At 53.6% G+C, this 11,561-nt stretch overlaps 1 protein-coding gene across 2 annotated transcripts; it reads left to right on the top strand.

The window, feature by feature from the left end:
- Window positions 1-6,395: 6,395 nt before the first annotated feature.
- DNAL4 (dynein axonemal light chain 4) lies at window positions 6,396-11,320 on the top strand. 2 transcript variants are annotated; one of them, XM_068401946.1, is made up of 4 exons: window positions 6,396-6,427; window positions 7,830-8,053; window positions 8,851-8,934; window positions 10,142-11,320. In XM_068401946.1, exons 2-4 carry the CDS (start codon window positions 7,982-7,984, stop codon window positions 10,304-10,306), a joined length of 321 nt encoding a protein of 106 aa, XP_068258047.1. In that variant the 5' UTR covers window positions 6,396-6,427; window positions 7,830-7,981; the 3' UTR covers window positions 10,307-11,320. The 2 variants fall into 2 exon arrangements, with proteins under 2 accessions (XP_068258047.1, XP_068258046.1); XM_068401945.1 differs by having other exon boundaries at window positions 6,397-6,427; window positions 7,833-8,053.
- Window positions 11,321-11,561: the final 241 nt, after the last annotated feature.

Genomic DNA, 11,561 nt, shown 5'->3' on the forward strand with positions numbered 1-11,561 from the left:
GCTCAGACAGCCGGGGGATACATGGCGGGGATGGGGTGCAGCCCTTGTGCCAAGTGGGAAACACTGTGACCTTCGTGCACCCCACCGAGCTGCCCCCTCTTCCTTGCTCGCTCGCGCGCTTTCTCTAATGCACGTTCGTGAACGGGGCCCCTGACGTGCGCCCGTGTTGGGACATTTCTTTTGTAAAGCTGATCGTGAACAATAAACGTGACATTTTCTGTTTGAGCCTCCCGCAGAGCGCGAGGTTGCTGCGGGGATGGAGGGGACCAGCCGACCCAAGCTGAGGTGTCCTTCCCCGGGATGCTCAGGGTGGCATCCCTGGAGGGAGATGGCCGGCCCGCAGCTGTGTAGCTGGCATTACAAATACCATCGCAAGCGTCTGGGTATTGTTGCCCCAGGCTGGAGGCGTGTGTCAGTTTGGGCTCCTCTCATCTACCCTGTTGTGGAGCAGCATGGGGTACAGCATGCTGGGGGGGTTGCGGGAAGCACCTCTCCGGGGAGGAGGAACCCCCCCACCCCGATAACAGGGAAGCAGAAACCAGCAGGAAATCACGGCCCCCAGGTCAGACCGTGATGGTGAGGAGCTCACGTGGGGTATAAATCTAATTAAGTACTGGTAATGAGTTCCTGACCTGGCTAGGCACGAGCTGGTTCACCCTCAGCACAACTCTTAGAGCCGCCTATTCTAGAGCAGCCTGTGGCCAGGTCTACGTGATGCTTTGCCCCTCAGTGGGTCCTGTCCCTCCTAGGAAAGGCACAACCTCACTGATATTTGGGGAAAACAGAGCATTAAGCCAGAGGGCCCAGTTTTCCCCAGCGCCCTGCCATTGCTGGCGTGCTGGTGGGGTCTCCTCACCGAGCCAGAACCATCCCCATGGCTCTTGCTGGAGGGTATAAAACATGCCATAAAACAAACTCAGGGGCTCTCACCTTCAGCACATCTCCTCAAAGTTGAGGGTTTTTTTTGAAGGAAAAAGAATAACTCTGAGTACCTACTTCAGCTGGAGCATACGCTCAAGGCTTTGCTGAGCTGGAGGCTCACCACCACATCACTAATAGGAGGGGGTTCAACAGGTGACCTCTGCTTGTGCGCCCAAATAGCAGCAGCATAATTAGGAAGGATGGCACCTTTTGGAGGAGGAAATGTCCAAAACCATTCCTGGGGTCCCAAACTTAGGAGAACGTGAAATAAGGGGGGGACTGGTCCAGAAGACCCTCCTATTAAAACTGCAGGAGCCCTGACAGAGGACTTTTGGGGCTGCCAGCCAAGGCAGAAGACATGCAGGAGGATGAACAAGGATGGAAACATCCTGGCTGCTGGTGTAGGCTAGTGGCATAAAACCTGTTCCTCCAGAGCCCGGAAACCCATGCCCACACCAAAATCTGTGTGAACCCCACTCAGAAAAGCAGAAACGAAGGGACACCAGGAGATGCTCGGGCAGGGACTTCAGCGCTGCCCTCCACCTCCCCCTCAGACAATGCTGGCGTGATCCCAACCCCAGCTGTGTCCCCGGGACGCGTGGATCTGTCACTACTGGGACAGGAGAAAGGGGGAGCCCAGCGGCACAGCTTCTGCAGGGCAACCTCCTCTATCCCCCGGAAGGTCACAGCCAGTTGGGCAGACTGGGGAGGACACGCAGGATATCAATTTATCCACACATTTTAAAAGCTTACGGCAAATGCCTCTGTATCAGGCTTTTCAGGAACCGAAGGCATTACGGAGAGATTAGAAACTGGTTGGGAGACAGAAAATCATGAGTAGGAATAAATATTTGATTTCCATCCTGCCCCAGCTCTCTGCGGGAAGCGGTGGCTGCTTCTCATCCATCTGGGGAGGAGGAGAGCAAGAAGGGTCCATTTATTTTTGGTAAGCCGAGCCTTGCAAGAGCAGCAAACCTGCGACAGGGCTTAAAAGGTGGAGGAGACAACAAATCAATGGCGTTGCTGGCTGGAAGGAGCAATTACAATGACTTACACATATTGCTTGCTTCTAAATTAACCAGGAGCACTCAGGAGAAGACCCGCAGCTCTCTAAGGGCAGCTGGTTGGAAAACAACGCATCGCGCACAGAAGAGATGAGGAACAACGAAGTCACCCTTGGGGAGGGTTAAAGAAGGAAAATTTTAATGACTGCACGGAGAAAGTTTTGCGGCTGGGGTGGATGTGCTCAGCTGGGATGCTGTGTTGTGTCCAGATAACTAAGATTGGGGAGTGGGGAAGAAGGAAATAGCTGAAGGCAGCCCTAGAGGTGGGCAGAGCAGAGGCAGGGGCACCATCGGGCTATGGTGGTTCAGTGGGCACAAGAGGAGACGGTGGGGAGACAGAGGGATGCGATGGATACCGCCTGCGCACTCTCCTCAATCCCCCGACCAAGGGGCTGTTAACACGCTTCGAGGGGAGGAAAGGGACTGCCATTTCCCTTCCTAATCTGCAGGACTCACTGTGGCAGGGCTTCCCACTGGCCGAGGGCTTAGCTGGACTCAAACACCGCCCACCAAAAAGGGCTTCATCCTGCAGTGAACAAGAAGACCAGGTCAAACGTGGCAACGGGAAACCTTCACAGCTATTAATTATCAGGTTTGAGAAGAAAATGCTGCAATTCCTGAACCCTTCCAGCTCCTGCCCGGCTTTCCGGAGGGCACTGCCAGCGGTGCAGGCTCTGCCTCCCTGGGCACGCAGGCAGCGCTGGGACCCCCACCTCAAGGTGGGCTTTGGAGAGCTCCTGTGCACCCCAATGCCCACAGCACCAGCTTTGGGCTCGCAGGTCATAGCTCCCTGCAGCGTGTCAACCTCCCTGTCCCCTCAAACCAGGTCAGGCCAGCCTGCACTTCGACCCCAGGAGGTGACGCTTCTGAAGCCCCCATTACCCGCGCAGCCCTAGCAATGGGGGGCTGCCTTAATTGCCTCCCCGCACCTCTCTGTCCTGCCAGGAGCCTCTTCTGCTCCCTCCCGGAGCCAGGAAGGCTCATTAAGGCTCATGCAGCGCTCGCACGGGGAACACACCGTGCTTCCAGAGCATCTGGCGCAGGAACGGCTGCTAGTGCTGCAGCAGCAGACATTACTAGAGGCAGCAGCCATTACTAGAGGTAGTAGCTAAGAGCACGCATGGGGCAATGCCTTGCCCAGCAGACCAAGGGATCTGGCTGTCCCAAAGCAGGTTGCTCTCTCCTCCAGAGAGCAGAGGGCTCAGCTGCTTTGAGCTGCCACCCATTCCTGCACACCAGCGTCACCTTCCCTGAGCTCAACGCAACGTGGTGGGTCTGATCCCAGTGAAATTTGGCTTCAGCATCCCCTCTGGGCATCCTGAGCACTCCTCCTGCCTCCGGAGAGCTGCGACCATCTTACCCACCCCAGGGCAACTGCAGGGTGGACCTCGGCATGCCCCGAATCCCCAGCCCAGGTCCTTTGGTACTGCCCGAGGGTGTGCAGAGCAGCACCCATGCCCTGGGCTGCAGCTGACAGGCAGGACAGCCATCTCTTGCCCCCTGCTTTATTGCAGAGAGGAGACAGGGCACAGCAGGGCCTGTGCCCACAGGGATGATGGGGTGGTCCCAAAACCTGGCCAGAAGCAGCCAAGAAAAGAGAGAGTCTGTGGGTGCCCTCCTCCTGATGAAGAGTCAGCCTGCCATCTGGTCACCTGTCAGCAACGGAGGTGGCTAAAAGAAAGCACGGGGCAGTATATATATTGTATATACATATATTTTGCCGTTGGTGGTTACATTTGTTGCTCAGCTAAGGAGTACAACACAGTCTAATGTCGTGTGGCAAATGGCACTTGTTTTGAAGCATTTCACCACGGCTGCCAAAGGCAAAGGGGCTGAAAGAGCTTCCACTTGTGATTAGTGGTAAGAAAGGACTAGTCAGGGCACAGCTACAATTACAGCTCCTTACAGATCCAGAGGGGCAAACCAGACCCTTGCTCTGGACTCGCCTTCACCTACAGATGGGCACCCGGTCGCTCGGTATGGAAACTAAAGACCAGCCGTGTATCTGCCTTTTGCACTAGCAGCTAAGGGACCAGTACGTGTTACCTGTGGTGGCCCAACAAGGCTTTGACTGGCTTGTGGTGTTGTAGGGAAACAGCCCATGGAAATCCTGAGCTTGAGGGTCTAGAACCGAACTGCCCGCATTTTGCTAAGCCAGAGCAGATGGAGACAGGCCAGCGGGGCTGCAAAGTGGAGGTTAACCCTAACCCTCTCCTCCCTCAGGAGGCACCTCCACTTTGCAGCCCCGCTGTATCACCCACCACAATCACGAAAAACACGGCGTTCCTACCTTTGGACCCGCTGCAGTTTGGGGTTTGGCCGTTTTTTTCCTTAGCTTTTCACCTAGGAGCCACTGATGAATAATCCTTAAAACCAGTCCCAGCACTTCCTGAGGGAAAACACTCCCTGGGGACACATTGATCAAAACCAAAGCACATTTAATTGAACCCAGAATCGCATGTGCACTCCCCCGCCAACAGAGGCACACGCACACACCAGCTCACGCCGACTTGCTGCTTCATAGCAAAAGTGGGTGAACTACATGGGGATTAAAGCATTAGAAAAACCACAGCAAGAACACGATGCTTGAAAGCGCTGTGTCCCTGGGGAGATTAGAGTAGCTGCCTGGAGATAAAGTAATGATGATGGAAAGATTCTTCTTCCTCGCAGAGGTTCTATCCCTAATTATCTATCTCCCTTGCAAAAAAAAAAAAGAAAAAAAAAAAGATGTTCTCCCAGCTTTTATCTGTCTCTTGACAATTTTAGCTCTGCGCCTGCCTTGTTACAAGAGGCTGATGCTTGCGGAAAGGAGGAAGGAGAAGGAATCAGTGCAGGAGCAGTAGGAGAACGAGGGGGACAGGAGGCAGCACTTCATTTCTGTCACCTAGAGCAAATGGAAGGCAAAGGGAAAGACAAACGATCACTGCAGCATTGTCTTTCTGAGCCTAGAGATGGCTTCGCTGCCTCCACCACTGCTTTGTCAGGCAAATGCCAGCCAGGAGGTCTGGTTCACTGTTACACCAGTGAAAGAGGCAGCAAGATGTCCTCCCTACAGCTATAGATTATGGTGAGGGAAAAGGACTTCTTCACAAGCTGGCAGGGGCAGGAGAGCGCCCAGCTTGTTCCTCCCCCACTCTTTTCCTTCTCAGACAGCTAGAAAGCAATTCTTTCAGCAGCCAGCCAGCAACGAGGACATTTCAAACATATGCCACAGAAGGTCTGGCCCATGAGCCACCCTGCAAGACAAGGATGGGCCCTGATGGAAACCCAGGCACCACACTCAGCAGCTGAGGCTTTGCACAGAGAAGCCTTTCCCTTCGGTATTACGCTGGAGCTTGCTGCTTCTCCACCTGTATTAATTTCAGACAAATACAATCATAGACTCCCAGGAAACTGTTTAAACCCTGGTTTAGAAGCAATCAGTGGTTGGATAGCAGGGTACAAAGACAACACAGGTTTCCTAGAGAGCTGAGAGACAAGGAAAACCTCAAAGCAAACAGACATTACAAATGTAAAGGCCGTGGAGGGTGGGAGGGAGACAATGAGCTCAGTGGGGATGGGGGTTAGTGTTACAGGAGCTGCTTGCAAACTCATGACCCATCTTCAGCCTCACAGAATTTTTTCCTTCTTTCTAGTTGCATCAACATGCAAACAATAGCAGTTGCCTCTCCCATACAATGAAAACACATAAAACCCCTTAACTTCCCCAAACTGCTCCTATATTTATCCTTGCTGTTTAAAACAAATGGTAGAACTAGGCCCCAAAAGGATTTTAAGTCGGAAAAATATTCAGTCTCCAGGTACAAGGCTCAGAGCCCATCCCTGCAGCCTGCCCGGCCGAAACCCACCCCGACACCCTCAGACGGGCAGGCCGGGAGCCTCCGGGAAGCCCCTTGTCCAAGCCCAGGCCAGGGGAGACACGGCTCCTCCTCGCTGCCGGGAGACGGCCTTCCCTCCCGGCAGCTCCTGACCCAGCCCCGCGGGGAAGCGCACCAGGCCGGGCCTGGCACCCGCAGGGCGCAGCTGCGGCTCCTACAGCCACGCAAGACCGGGGTCGCGGGCCTTTCCCGCTCGCCACGCCGAGGGGTGATTAACGAGCCCCCCCCCACGCCGCGCTGGCGCCCGCTCCCCGGCCTCAGCCACTTTCCCCCGCTCCTGTCAGCGGCACCGGGCCCGGGCAACTGCCGCCCCCTCGGGGGCACCGGGCCGGGCTGGGGACGGCGCAGGACCAGCGACCCCGCGGCCACCCCGCCACCGCCGCTGCCCCAAGCCCCCCCGCAGTAGCTGGCAAGGCGCGCTGCCAATCAGAGGAGCCGGGGGGCGCGCTCACAGCCAATGGACGGCGAGGTAGGTGGGACTTCCTGCGCCGGTTGCTACGACAAGCAGGGCTCTTCCTTAGCAACCGGCGCTGGGGCGGTGGCGCGGCCGTGGCGGCGGCGGAGGTGAGGCCGCGCCCGGAGCCCCCTCGTCCCCTTCCCCCTCCCGCGTCTGGGGCCGCGTGCCGAGCCCTTCTCTCATCCCGTTCCCCTCCCGCGGGGCTGAGGGCGGCGGGCCGGTGTGCGGGGACCGCTTCGGGTGTGCGGGGACCGCTTCGGGTGTGCGGCCTGCCCGGACCATGTGCCGCCATCGCCCCGCACCCCTTGGTCGTGCCGCGCCGGAGGCGGAGGGAGCTCCTCCGTGCCGTGGCTCCTTCCCTCTCCCTCTGCCCCGGTGCCCGGTAGCTGCGATCTCGGCTGCTCCACCTCCCGCTGCCGGGGCTGTGGTGCGCCTCTCCGGGCTCACGGCTGCGGGTTGCCCCCACACCGCCTCCCTGCCCTGGCTTTTAACCGTCTCGGCTGCCTGTCGGCGGCTCCTCTCCGGGGAAACCGCTGCCGGCCCGTGGGGCAGCTCCCGGCGGCTTGCCTCGGTCTGTGGCCCCGGGCAAGTCTCAGGGAGAAGTTGGGCATTGAAGTGGGTTTGCCCCGCTGCGGGAGGCTGGTGCCAGCGAGGCGGCAGCTCTGCCCTGTGGAGATTGTGGTGGGGGCGACTACAGATCCCATGGTCCCTCGAGTGAGAGCCGTGTTAGACTCGGTGCTTTAGCCAGCAACTCTACACGCTTGGCGTAAAAGCTTGGTCTGCGTGGAGTTGCCTGACACTGTGTTCATTTTGTTTTCCCTTTAATACGTGGTCACCCTCGGTTCCTCTGGGTAGGAGAGGAAGGTGCTTTGTTCTGGATGAGAGAACCAGAGAGAAGGCCACGGTGCAATGTTCTGAATCTGCCAGACAGTGCTGTGCCTCTGTGTTGCCCGAGAAGAGGCTGATTGGTAATTAGGCCCAGAGACATAGTCCAACGTCTTCCCATATGGTCCTCCCCAGATGACGAATGCTTGGGGATGTGAGGAGCAAGTGTGCAAACCAGACCAAGATGTTCCCGTTAAACGTTTCCACCCAGATATGTACACTGATCCTGTTCCTAAAATACTCTTACCCTTCGCTTGTCATGTGCAGTTTGAAACCCTCATGGATAATAGCGTCCCAGGAAAATCCTTCTGGAATTAATCAATAGGCATAACGGCTGATGTATTGTTCTCTCCTCCCTTGTCGGAAGATGTGCCCTTCCCTCAAGCTCGATTGGTGCTTCTGGGAAGTGCTGTGCTCTTGAAGCCTCATTTATGGAAAATGATACGGTTTTTAAAATTTGTTTGCATTAATGGTCTGTAAGATAACACTCTTAAGTGTGTGGCGTGTGAAGATGGTACTGAGAAACAGTAAGTAACCGAAATGGGACAATATTCTCGTAATAGTTTTATTGGCCTTCCATTTTAATTCAAAGCTTGCTTTCTCTTTCCTGTGTTGTTGTTCAAGCAGCGTCCTCTGGGCCAAGAAGTTTCCCCTCGCGCTGAAGCTGCTCTACCTGCGTTCACAGAGCCGTGTTCCTCTCAGCTGTCTGCGCCGCAGCACCTTGCTGAGCTTCAGGCAGCCCCTCCACCCCTTCCCGGGGTCACTGTGGAAGGACCATGGCAGACACCGGGGAGGGGAAAAAGGAGGAGGCTGATTATAAAACCTTTCACACCTTTCCACTGATTAGGGTAAGAAGAGTGATGGGTTATGCATTTATCAGTGTTACAGAGCTGAAATTCTACTTTAATTCTTACCAACCTTCCAAACTAGAATTTCTCCTACTGAGTAGCTGCTGTGAGAACGTATGTACTGATGGTCTCACGGAGGGATCCTGGTCATCACCACTGCTTTCTCCCTGTTCTTGACCTCTGTCAGGGAAATTTATTAGCACCGTTGTTCCTCCCCTTCCCCTGCCCCCGTCAGCCAGGGGAAGCCTGGGGCAAAGTAATGCTTTGTTTCCTAGAGGAGCTGGAGTAAAAGATCTTGCTAGCCAGACAGACAGCAGAAGAGTAAGAAGTATAATTTAGACTTCTTTGTTATGCTTCTAGCAATAATTAAGGTCTGTCGTTGCAGCAGTGTGGAGCAGATGATTTCCCTTCATCTTATAACAGAAAAACTGACAAATGTATTTATCTCCTTTAAGCTGTGCTTACTTAGTGCTAGTCTTAATGTTAGGTAGAGGAGAATTCTGCATTGGCTGGGGCAAAGGAACGAATGGATCACTTGTAATGCAATATGCCATTTTTGTATTTACTGTTCTCTGAAACAGTGGAAATGCTCAGTGTACTGAACAGCCCGTGATGCTGGTGATGCTTCCCACCTTGAAGCAAGCATTAAAAGTCACATGGACTAGCTGCCTTTTGCCCACGCCCAGCAGTCTAGGCCCCCACTATAGCCTGTGCAGAAGTAAGGGCTACTTACTGTTGTCTTGTGTCTAGCTCTTATATTTAGTTCTTAGTTCCTCTTGTTTGTTTGCTCTTTCCAGCACACAGACATGCCAGAGGAGATGCGTGTAGAGGCCGTGGAGCTGTGTGTCACGGCGTGTGAGAAATACACCACCAACAACGAGGTACTAGCCAAATCCCAAAATGGCCAGCCTTCAGTTGCCATGGCTAAGGGAACGTACAGGATCAGGGCTGAGGGTGGGGGGCAGAGTGGAGTCAGATCCTGACATCCTATTACTCTCTTTCTGCACTGAGCAAGGGTAGAAGAAGGCAAAGAGCTTGGCTGGCTCTCAGATTCGGTTCCCTTTGTCAGCGAGACCCGTAACAGCACTTTGCTTTCCTGCAGAAAGCAGAGATTAGTAGTGATGCCACTTCCCAAACCTTAACCTCCTTCCTGGTCCTGCCTTGCCTGTGACGTGCTTCCACTCTGTCCATAAAATGCCCTGTGTCCTGAGGGCTTGGTTCAGAACTGTGTGGAGATGGACCCTTCCCATCTGTTCTTCAGTGTTGAGCAAGGCCGTCCCCACCAGAGCAGGGATGAGACTCTTGTTTTGGGGTTGAGCACATGAAAGTCTTTGAACCTTTAGGTACCATCTGTTAAGTCTTCCCTCTCGGCTTTCAGCCTCTTGAATGAACTTACTGAGACCGTATAAATGGGGGGAGATGCAGAAGTTATGGTCTTTGGAAAGGTTGCCCCTAACTTTGAGAGCCAAAGATAAAGGAGAACACACCTTGTTGCTTGGGCAGGGCACAGGCTGCTTGTTGCTGGAGCAGTTTTGTGTAGGAGCAAGGTAAAGATGCAAAGCCAGAGATTCCTTCTGTCCCATCCTGCGTGAGAGACCGCATGTCACAGCAAAATCTTCCTCCTTTTTTAGATCAAGCAGGGTATGATCTGGGAGAAGCAAGCTTTTTAAAAGTCAGCCTAGTTTCAGTGTTTTAGTAATTAGCTGGAGGAAAAAAAAAATGGACTCCTGTAAAAATAGCCGCAGCTTAGTGACCTGAATCTCCTCTCATGCTCACTGCACCCAGCATAACTCCATCAACACCTAAACCAGAACTCTTGCTTCAGTCTGTGTGAATGAGAGAAGTGATTGCTAGATGCGGTTCTTTAATTTCTCTTAGCTGCTGTGTTGGAGGCTGCTGAAAACAGAGGCCTGTTTTACCCTTGGGGGTAGCTCTGGGGAGCCCCCAGGTCCTGCAGTGCAGCTGCTATACCTATTGCCCATAGCTTGAGTAGTCTGTTAAAGGGAGAAGAGGACTAGGGGGGTGTTTGCATAAAAACTCACTGCTTCCTCTGTCTCACCCTATGCTCTCCTTCTTAACGTTCTCCAGAGCGCTGCCAAGATGATCAAAGAGATGATGGACAAGAAATTTGGGTCCTCCTGGCATGTGGTGATCGGGGAAGGTTTTGGCTTTGAGATCACTCATGAGGTGAAGAATCTGCTGTACATGTTCTTTGGTGGCAGCCTTGCTGTGTGTGTCTGGAAGTGCTCCTGACATCTGGTCAGATCCCAGACTTGCTGCATACACGAGATTTCTTCCTTCTCGTGACAGGTTTTGTACAATCTGGAGGTGGAGCTTTATTTTTAATAGTTAAACGTCAAGATTTTTTTTTTCATACTGACGTAACAGTTCCGTGGGGTACATATATTTGGTGCGTGTGTGCATATAAACTTGTTAAGCTGTCCTGTCCTTGCTCGTGGGATTTCTCATCTGTCTGTGGCTCTTTCCTTGGTGCCTGAGCCAAAGCAGGAAGGAGGTGCGGAACAGGTAAACTCATGACACGCTGCAGAGCCATGCAGCAGTGCTGGGAGGGGGAAGCGAAAGAGAAAAGGTGCTATTTAGCCCTGTGGGGTTTTTTTATCTCCCACTTGTTCCACATCATGTCCTCTCTGCCTTCCCCACTACAGTGTGGTATGGCTCTGACCAGCACCTGTCTCTCCTCTCTCTGAATGCCAAGAATACCTTCTTCCCCCCTTTTAAGATGTCCATACAGAACTGGCGATGCCAAGAGTCTCCCTTCGGGCTGCCCACGGAGGTGTTAGCCACAGGGAACCGGGACTCAGCTAGCCCTTCCCTGCTTGTTTTGGGAGGGTACAACAGCTGAGCTGTTTGGGTGGAGGAGGTTGCTATGCAAACTGCCCCCTCCTTTCTCACCCACCGCACGCAGAGACAGCATGAAAACATGGGCGGCTGACGACGCCTGGGGAGTGGGTGAGAACTCTTCATAAGGCTTGAATGCCTCCCTGTCAGTTCTTGGGGGCGTTGCGAGTGCTGTGTACTTTCAGCATCTTGTTTGGAGGCTGGTAGAGGAAGGAGGCTCCATGTGAGATATCACTTGGTCATCAGAAACCTGACGTCTTTTTGGACTTGCATTCTTTTAGCCTGTTTCATTTTTTAAAGCTGTCAATGCTGGAGGATGGAATGAATGTAACTGTATGTCACGTATACAGCTTATTTATATAAATCTGGGGAACTGTGTTTTTACAATTAAAAAATTAGTAAAATGTCCTTTTCTCTGTGTGTTCTAAAATGAAAATCACAAAGTGGAGGATGAGAAGGAAAAGTAGTTCAGGAAACATGGAAGTAAGTAAGCAATGGTGTAGCTCAGGCCGAGGACAGTGACAAGTGTCCATCCTGCCTGTTTCCTGGGTGACTCGTAGGTACCAGAGATGCGCTCTCATCCTCCCTGTTCGAGTCCTTTTGCCAGGGCAAGCCACGGTGCTGAGGAAGGTTGCCAGGTCCGCAGTGC

This window comes from Nyctibius grandis, chromosome 5 (assembly GCF_013368605.1).
Source record: "Nyctibius grandis isolate bNycGra1 chromosome 5, bNycGra1.pri, whole genome shotgun sequence".
Taxonomy (NCBI): Eukaryota; Metazoa; Chordata; class Aves; order Nyctibiiformes; family Nyctibiidae; genus Nyctibius; species Nyctibius grandis.

Bases quoted from the DNA above. Each gene is read 5' to 3' on its own strand.
- DNAL4 (XM_068401946.1), top strand. From the start codon at position 7,982: ATGGCAGACACCGGGGAGGGGAAAAAGGAGGAGGCTGATTATAAAACC. The intron at 8,054-8,850 runs GTAAGAAGAGTG...TGCTCTTTCCAG, and splicing joins ACACCTTTCCACTGATTAGG to CACACAGACATGCCAGAGGA. The intron at 8,935-10,141 runs GTACTAGCCAAA...AACGTTCTCCAG, and splicing joins AATACACCACCAACAACGAG to AGCGCTGCCAAGATGATCAA.